Here is a 17,500-nt window from a genome sequence, read left to right as displayed (position 1 = left end):
TGTCATGTGTTGTGATGATGATGATGTCATGTGTTGTGATGATGTCATGTGTTGTGATGATGATGTCATGTGTTGTGATGATGAGGTCATGCGTTGTGGTGATGTCATGATGATGTCATGTGTTGTGGTGATGTCATGATGATGTCATGTGTTGTGGTGATGTCATGATAATGTCATGTGTTGTGGTGATGATGTCATGTGTTGTGATGATGATGTCATGTGTTGTGGTGATGTCATGATGATGTCATGTGTTGTGGTGATGATGTCATGTGTTGTGATGATGATGTCATGTGTTGTGGTGATGTCATGATAATGTCATGTGTTGTGGTGATGTCATGATAATGTCATGTGTTGTGGTGATGATGTCATGTGTTGTGGTGATGATGTCATGTGTTGTGATGATGATGATGTCATGTGTTGTGATGATGATGTCATGTGTTGTGGTGATGTCATGATGATGTCATGTGTTGTGATGATATCATGTGTTGTGGTGATGATGTCATGATGATGTCATGTGTTGTGGTGATGTCATCAGTGGAAGATGCTGACGGTGAAACAGGAAGACTCTGAGCACAAATACAGCTCCGCCCCCCTGGAGTGGATCACCATGGAAACCAACATCGCTTACTGGCTGCACTCCTCCACCAACGTAAGACACACACACACACACACACACACACACACACACACACACACACACTCGCCTGCTCCTGTGCTGAGCTGTGATTGGCTGTCCCTCTCAGGCTCAGATCCATCTGATTGGTAACCCGGTGTCGTGGGGCGTGGCCAACCTCAGCCTGCTGGCCTATCAGCTGCTGGCTGCTTTCTACCTGCTGAGGAGGAGGCGGGGCTTCAAAGACCTCCCTGATGGTACACACACACACACACACACACACACACACACACAGCTCTGTGTTTATGAACGTGTGTCCTAAAACCAGGAAGTAGTTCAGTTTGCTGTCTGAACACAGGTGCTCTGTCACTGTTTAACGTGTGTGTGTGTGTGTGTGTGTGTGTGTCTGTGTGTGTGTGTGTGTGTGTGTGTGTGTGTGTGTGTGTCTGTGTGTCTGTGTGTGTGTGTGTGTGTGTGTGTGTGTGTGTGTGTGTGTGTCTGTGTGTGTGTGTGTGTGTGTGTGTCTGTGTGTGTGTGTGTGTGTGTGTGTGTGTGTGTGTCTGTGTGTGTGTGTGTGTGTGTGTGTGTGTGTGTGTGTGTGTGTGTGTGTGTGTGTGTCTCAGCTGTGTGGACTCAGTTTGTGTGTCTGGGGTGTGTGTGTGTCGGTGGTTGGTTGGTGAACCTGGTCCCCTTCCTGCTGATGGAGAAGACGCTCTTCCTGTATCATTACCTGCCCGCCCTCTGCTACCTGCACCTGCTGAGCCCCGCCCTGCTGGAGCACACACACACACACCTGCTGAGGTACACACACACACACACACACACACACACACACCTGCTGAGGTACACACACACACACCTGCTGGAGCACACACACACACACCTGCTGAGGTACACACACACACACCTGCTGAGGTACACACACACACACACACACCTGCTGAGGTACACACACACACACACACACACACACACACACCTGCTGAGGTACACACACACACACTAACACACCTGCTTAGGTACACACACACACACACACACACACACACACACACACACCTGCTGAGGTAGACACACACACACTAACACACCTGCTTAGGTACACACACACACACACACACACCTGCTGAGGTACACACACACACTAACACACCTGCTTAGGTACACACACACACACACACACCTGCTGAGGTACACACACACACACTAACACACCTGCTTAGGTACACACACACACACACACACACCTGCTGAGGTACACACACACACACACATACCTGCTGAGGTACACACACACACACACACACACACCTGCTGAGGTACACACACACACACACACACACATACCTGCTGAGGTACACACACACACACACACATTGCTTGTTTCTGCTGTTTTTCTGTCGTCATCAGTAATTTCTTAAAATAATAACGTTTTTGTCATTTGTGTGTGTGTGTTTGTGTGTGTGTGTGTGTGTGTGTGTGTGTGTGTGTGTGTGTGTGTGTGTGTGTGTCTGCAGCACACACACACAGCGGCGTGTCCTGTGTGTGTGTGTGTCTCTCCTCTTCTTCGGCGTCTTCTCGTCGTATCGAACCTTCTGCCCTCTGACCTACGGACGCCCCGAGCTCTCGGCCAATCAGCTGCAAGCGCTCAAGTGGAGGGAGTCCTGGGACATCCTGTACCGCCGCCGCTAGACCCGGGTCCTGGACCGGGTCCTGGATCAGGTCCTGGATCAGGTCCTGGAGTGAAGCGTGTGTGAGGAGCTTCATTCCCCTTATTCTCCCAGAATGCAGTGCACGTGCATCACTTCCTGTTAGTGCAGGTGTGTGTGTGTGTGTGTGTGTGTGTGTGTGTGTGTGTGTGTGTGTGTGTGTGTGTGTGTGTGTGTGTGTGTGTGTGTGTGTGTGTGTGTGTGTGTGTGTGTGTGTGTGTGTGTGTGTGTGCGCGTGTGTGTGTGTGTCTCTGTAACCATGGCGACAGGATTAAAGTGTGACATCATCCTGTTTTTTGTTCTGAGACGAAAAAGAAAACTGAAATAAAAATAAAAATATTTGTACTTTTATTTTGAAATGTTAAACAGTGCTTTATTTTGAAGCTGAGTGTCACGTCTGAACCAGGACCTGAACCAGGGCCTGATCCAGGACCTGAACCAGAACCTGATCCAGGACCTGATCCAGCTAATATTTCTTCTGTGGATCAAAGTGACTCATGGAGGAGAAATTCATGATTAAATAACAATAAAAATAATGAAAAGACATTTAAAATAAATATAAATGCAAAAATAAAAACATTTAAAAAGAATAAATAATAATAAATAAGTGAAATTAAATAGTAAAGTAAATAAAATAATGGATTTAATACAAAGGTTTGTAAATAAATCAACTAATATGAACAAAAGTTTTCATGTTCTTTTCATTTTAATCAAAATTATTCTACATTTATTTTTATATTATTCATTTTTTGTTATTTCTGCTCCATTTAATGACGTCACTGTTTTATTTTATTTATTAAAAGCACAAAAACATCAAAGTCACAGATATTTATAATTGATTTAAGTCTTTTTATTGTTTTTAAAGATGATTTTGTAATAAAAATAAAAAGTTCCGGCGGAACCAAACAGCTGACGGACCGGAAGTGACGCTGGGGGAGAAAACAGCGCGGACGCGTCGTCGTTTGTTTTGTATGGTTTTGTTTGTTTGTCTCTTAAAGTGTAAACAGCGCGTGTCACACAAACAAACAAACATGAGTCATCGTTTTTAAAGTGTTTACGCGACACACTGACACCGGAAGTCCGTGTGAAGCGGGAGCCGCGGTCCCGCCGCACAGCCTGATGGGTAATATGTTAACGACAGCGCCGCGTTGATTGGAGCTCCGCGGCGCGTGCAGACGGACAGAAAAGACGGAATAAAGACAGAAAAAGGGCACGAGGACACTTCAGTGAGGGCGCGCGGGAGGAGGACGCGAGACGGAAGCCGGTGAAGGTCAGAAAGAGTCTGAGCGCTCCTGAAGGTTTAAGCTAGCTGCTACATTAGCATCACAGTCTGACTGATGCTCAGCCACTTCCGGTGTCTGCACTGATGATGATGATGACGTTGTTGTTGTTTTTGTTTGTGTCAGTAAATAAAAATAAAAGGTGTGTGTGTGTGTGTGTGTGTGTGTGTGTGTGTGTGTGTGTGTGTGTGTGTGTGTGTGTGTGTGTGTGTGTGTGTGTGTGTGTGTGTGTGTGTGTGTGTGTGTCTCTGTGTGTGTGTGTGTGTGTCTCTGTGTGTGTGTGTGTGTGTGTGTGTGTGTGTCTCTGTGTGTGTGTGTGTCTCTGTGTGTGTGTGTGTGTCTCTCTCTGTGTGTGTGTGTGTGTGTGTGTCTCTGTGTGTGTGTGTGTGTGTGTGTGTCTGTGTGTGTGTGTGTGTGTGTGTGTCTGTGTGTGTGTGTCTCTCTGTGTGTGTGTGTGTGTGTGTGTGTGTGTGTCTGTCTCTGTGTGTGTGTGTGTCTCTGTGTGTGTCTCTGTGTGTGTGTGTGTGTGTGTGTGTGTGTGTCTGTCTCTGTGTGTGTGTGTGTGTGTGTGTGTCTGTGTGTGTGTGTCTGTGTGTGTGTGTGTGTGTGTGTGTGTGTGTGTGTGTCTCTGTGTGTGTGTGTGTGTGTGTCTCTGTGTGTGTGTGTGTGTGTGTGTGTGTGTGTGTGTGTGTGTCTCTGTGTGTGTGTGTGTGTGTGTGTGTGTGTGTGTGTGTGTGTGTGTGTGTGTGTGTGTGTGTGTGTGTCTCTGTGTGTGTGTGTGTGTGTGTCTCTGTGTGTGTGTGTGTGTGTGTGTGTGTGTGTGTGTGTGTGTGTGTGTGTGTGTGTGTGTGTGTGTGTGTAGTCATGTCTCTAGCAGCAGAGAGAGACAGGATCCAGAAACAGGTGGAGGAGCTGGAACAGAGTCTGTCTGCAACACACACTGAGCTGGAGCTGCTGAGCAGTGAGACAGGTACCTGTCCGTCTCCCACCTGTCTCACCTGTCTGTCTCTAACCTGTCCCACCTGTCTGTCTGTCTCTCACCTGTCTGTCTGTCTCTCTCCTGTCTGTCTGTCTCACCTGTCTGTCTGTCTCACCTGTCTGTCTGTCTCTCACCTGTCTGTCTCTCTCACCTGTCTTTCTCTCTCACCTGTCTGTCTCTCTCTCACCTGTCTGTCTCTCACCTGTCTGTCTGTCTCTCACCTGTCTGTCTGTCTCTCACCTGTCTGTCTGTCTCTCACCTGTCTGTCTGTCTCTCTCACCTGTCTTTCTCTCTCACCTGTCTGTCTGTCCCTCACCTGTCTGTCTCTCACCTGTCTGTCTCTCTCACCTGTCTGTCTGTCTCTCACCTGTCTGCCTGTCTCTCTCACCTGTCTTTCTCTCTCACCTGTCTGTCTGTCTCTCACCTGTCTGTCTGTCTCTCTCACCTGTCTTTCTCTCTCACCTGTCTGTCTGTCTCTCACCTGTCTGTCTCTCACCTGTCTGTCTCTCTCACCTGTCTGTCTGTCTCTCACCTGTCTGTCTGTCCCTCACCTGTCTGTCTCTCACCTGTCCGTCTGTTCTTGTCCTCAGATGATGGATCAGATGGAGACTCTGAGGAGGCCACTCAGGTGACACTTTCATTATTATTATTATACAGCAGGCAGCTATCATTAGCTTAGCATAAGCAGGCAGCTATCATTAGCTTAGCACAAGCAGGAAGCTAACATTGGCTTAGCATAAAGAGGGAAGCTAACATTAGCTTAGCATAAGCAGGCAGCTATCATTAGCTTAGCAGAAGCAGACAGCTAACATTAGCTTAGCAGAAGCAGGCAGCTAACATTAGCTTAGCAGAAGCAGACAGCTATCATTAGCTTAGCAGAAGCAGACAGCTAACATTAGCTTAGCAGAAGCAGACAGCTAACATTAGCTTAGCAGAAGCAGACAGCTAACATTAACTTAGCAGAAGCAGACAGCTAACATTAGCTTAGCATAAGCAGGCAGCTATCATTAGCTTAGCATAAGCAGGCAGCTAACAAGAGCTTAGCATAAGCAGGCGGCTATCATTAGCTTAGCAGAAGCAGGCAGCTAACATTAGCATAAGCAGGCGGCTATCATTAGCTTAGCAGAAGCAGACAGCTAACATTAGCATAAGCAGGCGGCTATCATTAGCTTAGCAGAAGCAGGCAGCTAACATTAGCTTAAGCAGGCAGCTATCATTAGCTTAGCAGAAGCAGACAGCTAACATTAGCATAAGCAGGCGGCTATCATTAGCTTAGCAGAAGCAGACAGCTATCATTAGCTTAGCATAAGCAGGCAGCTATCATTAGCTTAGCATAAGCAGGCAGCTAACGCGGTGGTGTGTTCAGTGTGCAGCAGAGCTGTTGGCTCAGAGAGACCAGATCCAGAAGGAGATCCAGAGCCTGGAGGACGTGCTGGGACCCCAGAGTCCAGCCCGCGTGTCAGGTACCTGTCTGTCTGTCTGTCTGTCTGTCTGTCTGTCTGTCTGTCTGTCTGTCTGTGTGCCTGTCTGTCTGTCTGTCTGCATGTCTGTCTGTCTGTCTGTCTGTGTGCCTGTCTGTCTGTCTGTCTGTCTGTCTGTCTGTCTGTGTGCCTGTCTGTCTGTCTGTCTGCCTGTCTGTCTGTCTGTCTGTCTGCATGTCTGTCTGTCTGTCTGTCTGTCTGTCTGTCTGTCTGTCTGTCTGTGTGTCTGTCTGTCTGTCTGTCTGCATGTCTGTCTGCCTGTCTGTCTGCCTGTCTGTCTGTCTGCCTGTCTGTCTGTCTGCCTGTCTGTCTGCCTGTCTGTCTGCCTGTGTGTGTGTGTGTCTGCATGTCTGTCTGTCTGTCTGTCTGTCACATGACTCATCTCTTCCTCTGTCTCTCTTCAGATGACGACGACGACGACGACGACAGCAGCAGTGAGGAGGTGTGTGTGTGTGTGTGTGTGTGTGTGTGTGTGTGTGTGTGTGTGTGTGCTCCGTGCACAGTAGAAACAAGCCATAAAGATGAATAAAGTAGAAATAAAATAAAGTAAAGACTCAAATAAAATACAATTAAGATAAATCTAAAGTAGCTAATAAATAGCCAATAAAATACAGAACAAATAAATAATAAACAATCAAGTAAACAATCTGAAGTGGGTGTGAAAATACAATCTGAGATATATACACTGTACAATTAGGTTGTTATGGCAACTGAAATGAAGTGAGAACAGATATTTATATTTTGTTTTGTTTTGTTTTGAAGTGTCAAGAGTCCGGTAATTAAAGAGTTTAATGACCACAGGTAAGAATGACCTCCTGTGGCGCTCAGTGGTGCATTCAGGAGCATCAGTCTGTGGCTGAAGGTGCTCCTCAGTTCAGCCAGAGTGTTGTGGAGAGGGTGAGAGCCACGCTGCAGCATCGCCCGCACCTTCCACAGCATCCTCCTGTCTGACACTGCAGCCAAGGTGTCCAGCTCCACCCCCACACTGTCACTGGCCTTTCTGATCAGTTCATTGAGTCTGCTGCCCCAGCACACTACAGCAAACATACAAGACTCTGAGAGAGAGAGCAGGGACGAGGAGTAATGCTAACTGCCTGTCTGTCTCTCACCTGTCTCTCTCTCCTCTCTCCTGCCTGCCTGTCTCTCCTGCCTGTCTCTCACCTGTCTCTCTCTCCTCTCACCTGTCTGTCTCTCTCCTGCCTGTCTGTCTCTCTCCTGCCTGTCTGTGTGCAGAGTGACCTGGACCTGTCTCCCTCGGTGGACTCGTGTCTTCAGATGAACCTGGTCTACCAGCAGGTGGTCAAGGAGACGCTGGAGCAGCTGGAGACTCTGCTGAGCCACAACCACAGGCAGCAGGTGAGTCCACCACAGACCAGGACTCAACAACAAAAAAGAAGTCCAGCAGGGGACACTTTAACACACGTTTATGCTCCTAGAGGACACTTTAGCACATGTTTATGCTCCTAGAGGACACTTTAGCACACATTTATGCTCCTAGAGGACACTTTAACACGTTTATGCTCCTAGAGGACACTTTAACACACGTTTATGCTCCTAGAGGACACTTTAACACACGTTTATGCTCCTAGAGGACACTTTAACACACGTTTATGCTCCTAGAGGACACTTTAACACACGTTTATGCTCCTAGAGGACACTTTAACACACGTTTATGCTCCTAGAGGACACTTTAACACACGTTTATGCTCCTAGAGGACACTTTAACACACGTTTATGCTCCTAGAGGACACTTTAGCACACGTTTATGCTCCTAGAGGACACTTTAACACACGTTTAGGCTCCTAGAGGACACTTTAACACACGTTTATGCTCCTAGAGGACACTTTAGCACACATTTATGCTCCTAGAGGACACTTTAACACACGTTTATGCTCCTAGAGGACACTTTAACACACGTTTATGCTCCTAGAGGACACTTTAACACACGTTTATGCTCCTAGAGGACACTTTAACACACGTTTAGGCTCCTAGAGGACACTTTAGCACACGTTTATGCTCCTAGAGGACACTTTAACACACGTTTATGCTCCTAGAGGACACTTTAACACACGTTTATGCTCCTAGAGGACACTTTAGCACACGTTTATGCTCCTAGAGGACACTTTAACACACGTTTATGCTCCTAGAGGACACTTTAGCACACGTTTATGCTCCTAGAGGACACTTTAACACACGTTTATGCTCCTAGAGGACACTTTAGCACACGTTTATGCTCCTAGAGGACACTTTAACACACGTTTATGCTCCTAGAGGACACTTTAACACACGTTTATGCTCCTAGAGGACACTTTAACACACGTTTATGCTCCTAGAGGACACTTTAGCACACGTTTATGCTCCTAGAGGACACTTTAGCACACGTTTATGCTCCTAGAGGACACTTTAACACACGTTTATGCTCCTAGAGGACACTTTAACAAACATTTATGCTCCTAGAGGACACTTTAGCACACGTTTATGCACCTAGAGGACACTTTAACACACGTTTATGCTCCTAGAGGACACTTTAACACACGTTTATGTTCCTAGAGGACACTTTAGCACACGTTTATGCTCCTAGAGGACACTTTAACACACGTTTATGCTCCTAGAGGACACTTTAGCACACGTTTATGCTCCTAGAGGACACTTTAACACACGTTTATGCTCCTAGAGGACACTTTAGCACACGTTTATGCTCCTAGAGGACACTTTAACACACGTTTATGCTCCTAGAGGACACTTTAGCACACGTTTATGCTCCTAGAGGACACTTTAACACACGTTTATGCTCCTAGAGGACACTTTAACACACGTTTATGCTCCTAGAGGACACTTTAACACACGTTTATGCTCCTAGAGGACACTTTAGCACACGTTTATGCTCCTAGAGGACACTTTAGCACACGTTTATGCTCCTAGAGGACACTTTAACACACGTTTATGCTCCTAGAGGACACTTTAACACACATTTATGCTCCTAGAGGACACTTTAGCACACGTTTATGCACCTAGAGGACACTTTAACACACGTTTATGCTCCTAGAGGACACTTTAACACACGTTTATGTTCCTAGAGGACACTTTAGCACACGTTTATGCTCCTAGAGGACACTTTAACACACGTTTATGCTCCTAGAGGACACTTTAGCACACGTTTATGCTCCTAGAGGACACTTTAACACACGTTTATGCTCCTAGAGGACACTTTAGCACACGTTTATGCTCCTAGAGGACACTTTAACACACGTTTATGCTCCTAGAGGACACTTTAGCACACGTTTATGCTCCTAGAGGACACTTTAACACACGTTTATGCTCCTAGAGGACACTTTAACACACGTTTATGCTCCTAGAGGACACTTTAACACACGTTTATGCTCCTAGAGGACACTTTAACACACGTTTATGCTCCTAGAGGACACTTTAGCACACGTTTATGCTCCTAGAGGACACTTTAGCACACGTTTATGCTCCTAGAGGACACTTTAACACACGTTTATGCTCCTAGAGGACACTTTAGCACACGTTTATGCTCCTAGAGGACACTTTAACACACGTTTATGCTCCTAGAGGACACTTTAACACACGTTTATGCTCCTAGAGGACACTTTAACACACGTTTATGCTCCTAGAGGACACTTTAACACACGTTTATGCTCCTAGAGGACACTTTAACACACGTTTATGCTCCTAGAGGACACTTTAGCACACGTTTATGCTCCTAGAGGACACTTTAGCACACGTTTATGCTCCTAGAGGACACTTTAACACACGTTTATGCTCCTAGAGGACACTTTAGCACACCTTTATGCTCCTAGAGGACACTTTAGCACACGTTTATGCTCCTAGAGGACACTTTAACACACGTTTATGCTCCTAGAGGACACTTTAGCACACGTTTATGCTCCTAGAGGACACTTTAGCACACGTTTATGCTCCTAGAGAACACTTTAACACACGTTTATGCTCCTAGAGAACACTTTAGCACACGTTTATGCTCCTAGAGGACACTTTAACACAGGTTTATGCTCCTAGAGGACACTTTAACACACGTTTATGCTCCTAGAGGACACTTTAACACACGTTTATGCTCCTAGAGGACACTTTAACACACGTTTATGCTCCTAGAGGACACTTTAGCACACGTTTATGCTCCTAGAGGACACTTTAACACACGTTTATGCTCCTAGAGGACACTTTAACACACGTTTATGCTCCTAGAGGACACTTTAGCACACGTTTATGCTCCTAGAGGACACTTTAGCACACGTTTATGCTCCTAGAGGACACTTTAACACACGTTTATGCTCCTAGAGGACACTTTAACACACGTTTATGCTCCTAGAGGACACTTTAACACACGTTTATGCTCCTAGAGGACACTTTAGCACACGTTTATGCTCCTAGAGGACACTTTAACACACGTTTAGGCTCCTAGAGGACACTTTAGCACACGTTTATGCTCCTAGAGGACACTTTAACACACGTTTAGGCTCCTAGAGGACACTTTAGCACATGTTTATGCTCCTAGAGGACACTTTAGCACACGTTTATGCTCCTAGAGGACACTTTAGCACACGTTTATGCTCCTAGAGGACACTCCCCGTCTGTGGTTTCTTGTGATTGGTTGATTGTCTCTGCAGAAGGAGCTGATGTCACATCTGTCTGGACCAATCAGAGAGCCGTCCAGGGAGCAGCCCGCCCCCTCGTCCTGTCAGCAGCCCGCCCACATGTACATGGGACGCTTCCTCAAACCCTACTTCAAGGACAAGCTGACCGGACTGGTGAGACAGACAGGCAGACAGGCAGGCAGACAGACAGGCAGGCAGACAGACAGGCAGGCAGGCAGGCAGACAGGCAGGCAGGCAGACAGGCAGACAGACAGACAGGCAGGCAGACAGACAGACCAATGAGACGCTGTGTTTGTGTTCCCAGGGTCCTCCGGCCAATCAGGAGGCCAAGGAGAAGGTCGGCAGGATGACTGGTTGTCTTGACGACAAGAAACTGAAAGTGAAACGATGTAAGAAGAAGTTCATCTCACCTGTCTGTCTGTCACCTGTCTGTCTCTCACCTGTCTCCATCTCACCTGTCTCCCTCTCACCTGTCTGCCTCTCACCTGTCTCCCTCTCACCTGTCTGTCTGTCACCTGTCTGTCTGTCACCTGTCTGTCTCTCACCTGTCTCTCTCTCACCTGTCTGTCTCTCACCTGTCTGTCTCTCTCTCACCTGTCTGTCTCTCACCTGTCTGTCTCTCACCTGTCTGTCTCTCACCTGCCTGTCTCTCTCTCACCTGTCTCTCTCTCACCTGTCTGTCTCTCACCTGTCTCTCTCTCACCTGTCTCTCTCTCACCTGTCTGTCTCTCTCTCACCTGTCTCTCTCTCACCTGTCTCTCTCTCACCTGTCTGCCTCTCACCTGTCTGCCTCTCACCTGTCTCTCTCTCACCTGTCTGCCTCTCACCTGTCTGTCTCTCACCTGCCTGTCTCTCTCTCACCTGTCTCCCTCTCACCTGTCTCTCTCTCACCTGTCTGCCTCTCACCTGTCTGTCTCTCACCTGTCTGCCTCTCACCTGTCTCTCTCTCACCTGTCTGTCTCTCACCTGTCTGTCTCTCACCTGTCTCTCTCTCACCTGTCTGTCCCTCTCTCACCTGTCTGTCTCTCACCTGTCTGTCTCTCACCTGTCTGCCTCTCACCTGTCTGTCTCTCACCTGTCTGTCTCTCACCTGTCTCTCTCTCACCTGTCTGTCTCTCACCCTTCTGTCTCTCACCTGTCTCTCTCTCACCTGTCTGTCTGTCTCTCACCTGTCTGTCTCTCACCTGTCTGCCTCTCACCTGTCTGTCTCTCACCTGTCTGTCTCTCACCTGTCTCTCTCTCACCTGTCTCTCTCTCACCTGTCTGCCTCTCACCTGTCTCTCTCTCACCTGTCTGTCTCTCACCTGTCTGTCTCTCACCTGTCTGTCTCTCACCTGTCTGCCTCTCACCTGTCTCTCTCTCACCTGTCTCTCTCTCACCTGTATGTCTCTCTCTCACCTGTCTCTCTCTCACCTGTCTGCCTCTCACCTGTCTGTCTCTCACCTGTCTGTCTCTCACCTGTCTGTCTCTCACCTGTCTGTCTCTCACCTGTCTGTCTCTCACCTGTCTCTCTCTCACCTGTCTCTCTCTCACCTGTCTGTCTCTCTCTCACCTGTCTCTCTCTCACCTGTCTGTCTGTCACCTGTCTGTCTCTCACCTGTCTGTCTGTCACCTGTCTGTCCTCACCTGTCTGTCTCTCACCTGTCTCTCTCTCACCTGTCTGCCTCTCACCTGTCTGTCTCTCACCTGTCTGTCTCCAGGGGAGAGTTGGCAGAAGACTCTTCTGATCCACTCCATCTGCAGAGACAGTCTGAGGAGACTGATCCAGCCCAAGCTCTCCAGGTAACCATAGCAACCGCCTACCATCATCACCATGTGTAACCATAGCAACCACTTACCATCATCACCATGTGTAACCATAGCAACCACTTAGTATCATCATCATCATCATGTGTAACCATAGCAACCACTTAGTATCATCATCACCATGTGTAACCATAGCAACCACTTACCATCATCCCCATGTGTAACCATAGCAACCACTTAGTATCATCATCATCATGTGTAACCATAGCAACCACTTAGTATCATCATCATCATGTGTAACCATAGCAACCACTTACCATCATCCCCATGTGTAACCATAGCAACCACTTACCATCATCACCGTGTGTAACCATAGCAACCACTTAGTATCACCATCACCATGTGTAACCATAGCAACCACTTACCATCATCACCATGTGTAACCATAGCAACCACTTAGTAGTATTTGTACCTGTCTCTCTCTCTGCACCTGTCTCTCTCTCTCTGCACCTGTCTCTCTCTCTCTGTACCTGTCTCTCTCTCTGCACCTGTCTCTCTCTCTCTGCACCTGTCTCTCTCTCTCTGCACCTGTCTCTCTCTCTCTGCACCTGTCTCTCTCTCTCTGCACCTGTCTCTCTCTCTCTGCACCTGTCTCTCTCTCTCTGTACCTGTCTCTCTCTCTGCACCTGTCTCTCTCTCTCTGCACCTGTCTCTCTCTCTCTGTACCTGTCTCTCTCTCTGCACCTGTCTCTCTCTCTCTGCACCTGTCTCTCTCTCTCTGTACCTGTCTCTCTCTCTCTGCACCTGTCTCTCTCTCTGCACCTGTCTCTCTCTCTCTGCACCTGTCTCTCTCTCTCTGCACCTGTCTCTCTCTCTGCACCTGTCTCTCTCTCTCTGCACCTGTCTCTCTCTCTCTGCACCTGTCTCTCTCTCTCTGCACCTGTCTCTCTCTCTCTGCACCTGTCTCTCTGTCTGCACCTGTCTCTCTCTCTCTGCACCTGTCTCTCTGTCTGCACCTGTCTCTCTCTCTCTGCACCTGTCTCTCTCTCTCTGCACCTGTCTCTCTGTCTGCACCTGTCTCTCTCTCTCTGCACCTGTCTCTCTCTCTGCACCTGTCTCTCTCTCTGTACCTGTCTCTCTGTACCCGTCTGTCTCTCTGCACCTGTCTCACTCTCTGCACCTGTCTCTCTCTCTCTCTGCACCTGTCTCACTCTCTGTACCTGTCTCTCTCTCTGCACCTGTCTCTCTCTCTCTCTGTACCTGTCGCTCTCTCTGTACCCCTCTCTCTCTCTCTGTACCTGTCTCACTCTCTGTACCTGTCTCTCTCTCTGTACCTGTCTCACTCTCTGTACCTGTCTCTCTCTCTGTACCTGTCTCTGTACCTGTCTCTCTCTCTGTACCTGTCTCTGTACCTGTCTCTCTCTCTGTACCCGTCTCTCTCTCTGCACCTGTCTCTCACTCTCTGTACCTGTCTCTCTCTCTCTGCACCTGTCTCTCTCTCTGTACCTGTCTCACCCTCTGTACCTGTCTCACTCTCTGTACCTGTCTCACTCTCTGTACCTGTCTCACCCTCTGTACCTGTCTCACTCTCTGTACCTGTCTCTCTCTCTGCACCTGTCTCTCTCTCTCTCTGTACCTGTCTCTCTCTCTCTGCACCTGTCTCTCTCTCTCTCTCTGTACCTGTCTCACTCTCTGCACCTGTCTCACTCTCAGGTTGGACTACCTGACTCAGAAGCTGTCTGCAGCAGCAGAGACAGACAGGCAGCAGCTCAGGGAGCAGACAGACAGTCTGGAGAGAGAGATCGACCTGCTCAGGTACGCCCGTCTCATGTGTCAGGTGACCTGCTCCTAGATCATGTGTGTGTGACGCCTGTCTCTGATTGGTCAGAGGGAGGAAGGAGGAGGAGCTGATCGGTGATCGCTACGATGAACACGATTGGCCCAAAATCTCCAACATCGATGTGAGTCCGACAATCAGCCAATGAGAGGACAGACTGTCTGTCTCTCACCTGTCTGTCTGTCTCTCACCTGCCTGTCTGTCTCTCACCTGTCTGTCTCTCACCTATCTGTCTGTCTCTCACCTGTCTGTCTGTCTCTCACCTGTCTGCCTCTCACCTGTCTGTCTCTCACCTGTCTGTCTGTCTCTCTCTCACCTGTCTGTCTGTCTCTCACCTGTCTGTCTGTCTCTCACCTGTCTGTCTGTCTCTCACCTGTCTGTCTCTCACCTGTCTGTCTCTCACCTGTCGGTCTGCCTCTCACCTGTCTCTCTCTCACCTGTCTGTCTCTCACCTGTCTCTCTCTCACCTATCTGTCTCTCACCTGTCTGCCCCTCACCTGTCTCTCTCTCACCTGTCTGTCTCTCACCTGTCTGTCTCTCACCTGTCTCTCTCTCACCTGCCTGTCTCTCACCTGTCTGTCTCTCACCTGTCTGTCTGTCTGTCTCTCACCTGTCTGTCTCTCACCTGCCTGTCTCTCACCTGCCTGTCTGTCTCTCACCTGTCTGTCTCTCACCTGTCTGTCTGCCTCAGTTCGAGGGGACCCGGGATGCCGAGGACATCCGGAGGTTCTGGCAGAACTTCCTGCACCCGTGCGTGAGGAAGAGTGGGTGGAGTCAGGAGGAGGTGCAGCAGCTGAAGGACGTGAGCCGGAGACACGGAGAGAGACGCTGGGACAGCATCGCCACGGAGCTGGGGGTGAGACCGGGCCCCACCTGTCTGTCTGTCCTCCTGTCTGTCCTCATCTGTCTGTCTCTCACCTGTCTCTCTCCTCACCCGTCTCTCTCACCTGTCTCTCTCTCCTCACCTGTCTCTCTCTCCCACCTGTCTGTCTCTCTCCTCACCTGTCTGTCTCTCTCCCACCTGTCTGTCCCTCTCCCACCTGTCTCTCTCCTCACCTGTCTTTCTCTCCCACCTGTCTGTCTCTCTCCCACCTGTCTGTCTCTCTCCTCACCTGTCTGTCTCTCTCCCACCTGTCTGTCCCTCTCCCACCTGTCTCTCTCCTCACCTGTCTGTCTCTCTCCCACCTGTCTGTCTCTCTCTCTCACCTGTCTCTCTCTCCTCACCTGTCTGTCTCTCTCCTCTCACCTGTCTCTCTCTCACCTGTCTGTCTCTCTCCTCACCTGTCTGTCTCTCTCCCACCTGTCTCTCTCCTCACCTGTCTTTCTCTCCCACCTGTCTGTCTCTCTCTGTACCTGTCTGTCTCTCAGACGGGCAGGACAGCCTTCATGTGTCTGCAGACGTTCCAGCGTTTTGCGTCGGCCTCGTTGAAACGCAGCAGCTGGACCAAGACTGAGGACGATCAGCTGAGGGAGCTGGTGGAGAGGATGAGGATCGGCAACTTCATCCCCTACACGCAGAGTATGACATCACAGCGTGACATCACAGCGTGACAGCACAGCGTGACATCACAGTGTGACATCACACCGTGACTTCACAGCGTGACATCACAGTGTGACATCACAGCGTGACATCACAGCGTGACATCACAGCGTGACATCACAGCGTGACATCACAGCGTGACATCACAGCGTGACATCACAGCGTGACATCACAGCGTGACATCACAGCGTGACAGCACCGCGTGACATCACAGCGTGACATCACAGCGTGACATCACAGCGTGACATCATAGCGTGACATCACAGCGTGACATCACAGCGTGACATCACAGTGTGACATCACAGTGTGACATCACACGTAACATCACAGCGTGACATCACAGCGTGACATCACAGCGTGACATCACAGTGTGACATCACAGTGTGACATCACACGTAACATCACAGCGTGACATCACAGCGTGACATCACAGCGTGACATCACAGCGTGACATCACAGCGTGACATCACACCGTGACATCACACTGTGACATCACAGCGTGACATCACACGTAACATCACAGCGTGACATCACACCGTAAGATCACAGCGTGACATCACACCGTGACATCACACTGTGACATCACACCGTGACGTCACACGTAACATCACACTGTGACGTCACACCGTAACATCACAGCGTGACATCACACCGTGACGTCACACCGTAACATCACACCGTGACGTCACAGCGTGACATCACACCGTGACATCACACGTGACATCACACCGTAACATCACACATGACATCACAGCGTGACATCACAGCGTGACATCACACTGTAACATCAATGTATCGGTGATATTAAAGATTTCTCTCTCTTCCTGTCTCCCCACCTGTCTGTCTCTCTCTCCACCTGTCTCTCTCTCCACCTGTCTGTCTCTCTCTCCACCTGTCTGTCTCTCTCTCCACCTGCCTGTCCGTCTCTCCACCTGTCTGTCTTCCTGTCTCTCCACCTGTCTGTCTCTCTCTCCACCTGTCTCTCTTCCTGTCTCTCCACCTGTCTGTCTCTCTCTCCACCTGTCTGTCTCTCTCTCCACCTGTCTGTCTGTCTCTCCACCTGTCTGTCTCTCTCTCCACCTGTCTGTCTCTCTCTCCACCTGTCTGTCTGTCTCTCCACCTGTCTGTTTCTCTCTCCACCTGTCTGTCTCTCTCTCCACCTGTCTGTCTCTCTCTCCACCTGTCTGTCTGTCTCTCCACCTGTCTGTCTCTCTCTCCACCTGTCTCTCTTCCTGTCTCTCCACCTGTCTGTCTCTCTCTCCACCTGTCTGCCTGTCTGTCCGTCTCTCCACCTGTCTCTCTCTCCACCTGTCTGTCTCTCTCTCCACCTGTCTGTCTCTCCACCTGTCTGTCTCTCCACCTGTCTGTCTCTCAGTGAGTTACTTCATGGAGGGCCGTGACCCGGCTCAGCTGATCTACAGGTGGAACCAGGTTCTGGACCCGAGTGTGAAGAAAGGCCCCTGGACCAAAGAGGAGGACCAGGTAGAGAGGGGCGGGGCTTAACACTCACCTCAGCACAGGTAGAGAGGGGCGGGGCTTAAGACTCACCTCAACGACAGGTAGAGAGGGGCGGGGCTTAAGACTCACCTCAGCACAGGTAGAGAGGGGGCGGGGCTTAAGATTGGCCTCAGCACAGACAGGTAGAGAGGGGGCGGGGCTTAACACTCACCTCAGCACAGGT

General features: G+C 49.3%; 2 protein-coding genes across 2 annotated transcripts in view; both read left to right on the top strand.

The window, feature by feature from the left end:
- Positions 1–2,863, top strand: part of pomt1 (protein-O-mannosyltransferase 1) — a 20,156-nt gene extending 17,293 nt beyond the window's left edge. The window contains exons 17-20 of the mRNA XM_083913030.1: positions 536–649; positions 744–870; positions 1,237–1,414; positions 2,131–2,863. Coding sequence (XP_083769156.1) covers positions 536–649; positions 744–870; positions 1,237–1,414; positions 2,131–2,305 — 594 coding nt within the window. The 3' untranslated portion in view covers positions 2,306–2,863. The remainder of the gene's footprint in view (positions 1–535; positions 650–743; positions 871–1,236; positions 1,415–2,130) is intronic.
- A 701-nt stretch (positions 2,864–3,564) lies between these two features.
- Positions 3,565–17,500, top strand: part of snapc4 (small nuclear RNA activating complex, polypeptide 4) — a 24,382-nt gene continuing 10,446 nt past the window's right edge. The window contains 14 exon segments of the mRNA XM_083913045.1: positions 3,565–3,592; positions 4,465–4,572; positions 5,172–5,209; positions 5,948–6,044; positions 6,467–6,504; positions 7,296–7,418; positions 10,709–10,849; positions 11,001–11,085; positions 12,397–12,478; positions 14,156–14,257; positions 14,331–14,403; positions 14,971–15,135; positions 15,648–15,798; positions 17,195–17,301. Of these exon segments, the coding sequence (XP_083769171.1) occupies positions 4,467–4,572; positions 5,172–5,209; positions 5,948–6,044; positions 6,467–6,504; positions 7,296–7,418; positions 10,709–10,849; positions 11,001–11,085; positions 12,397–12,478; positions 14,156–14,257; positions 14,331–14,403; positions 14,971–15,135; positions 15,648–15,798; positions 17,195–17,301 (1,308 nt within the window). The 5' untranslated portion in view covers positions 3,565–3,592; positions 4,465–4,466.

The sequence above is a fragment of the Echiichthys vipera genome (assembly GCF_963691815.1).
Source record: "Echiichthys vipera genome assembly, chromosome: 4".
Taxonomy (NCBI): Eukaryota; Metazoa; Chordata; class Actinopteri; order Perciformes; family Trachinidae; genus Echiichthys; species Echiichthys vipera.
This window is presented reverse-complemented; position numbering and strand designations above follow the sequence as displayed.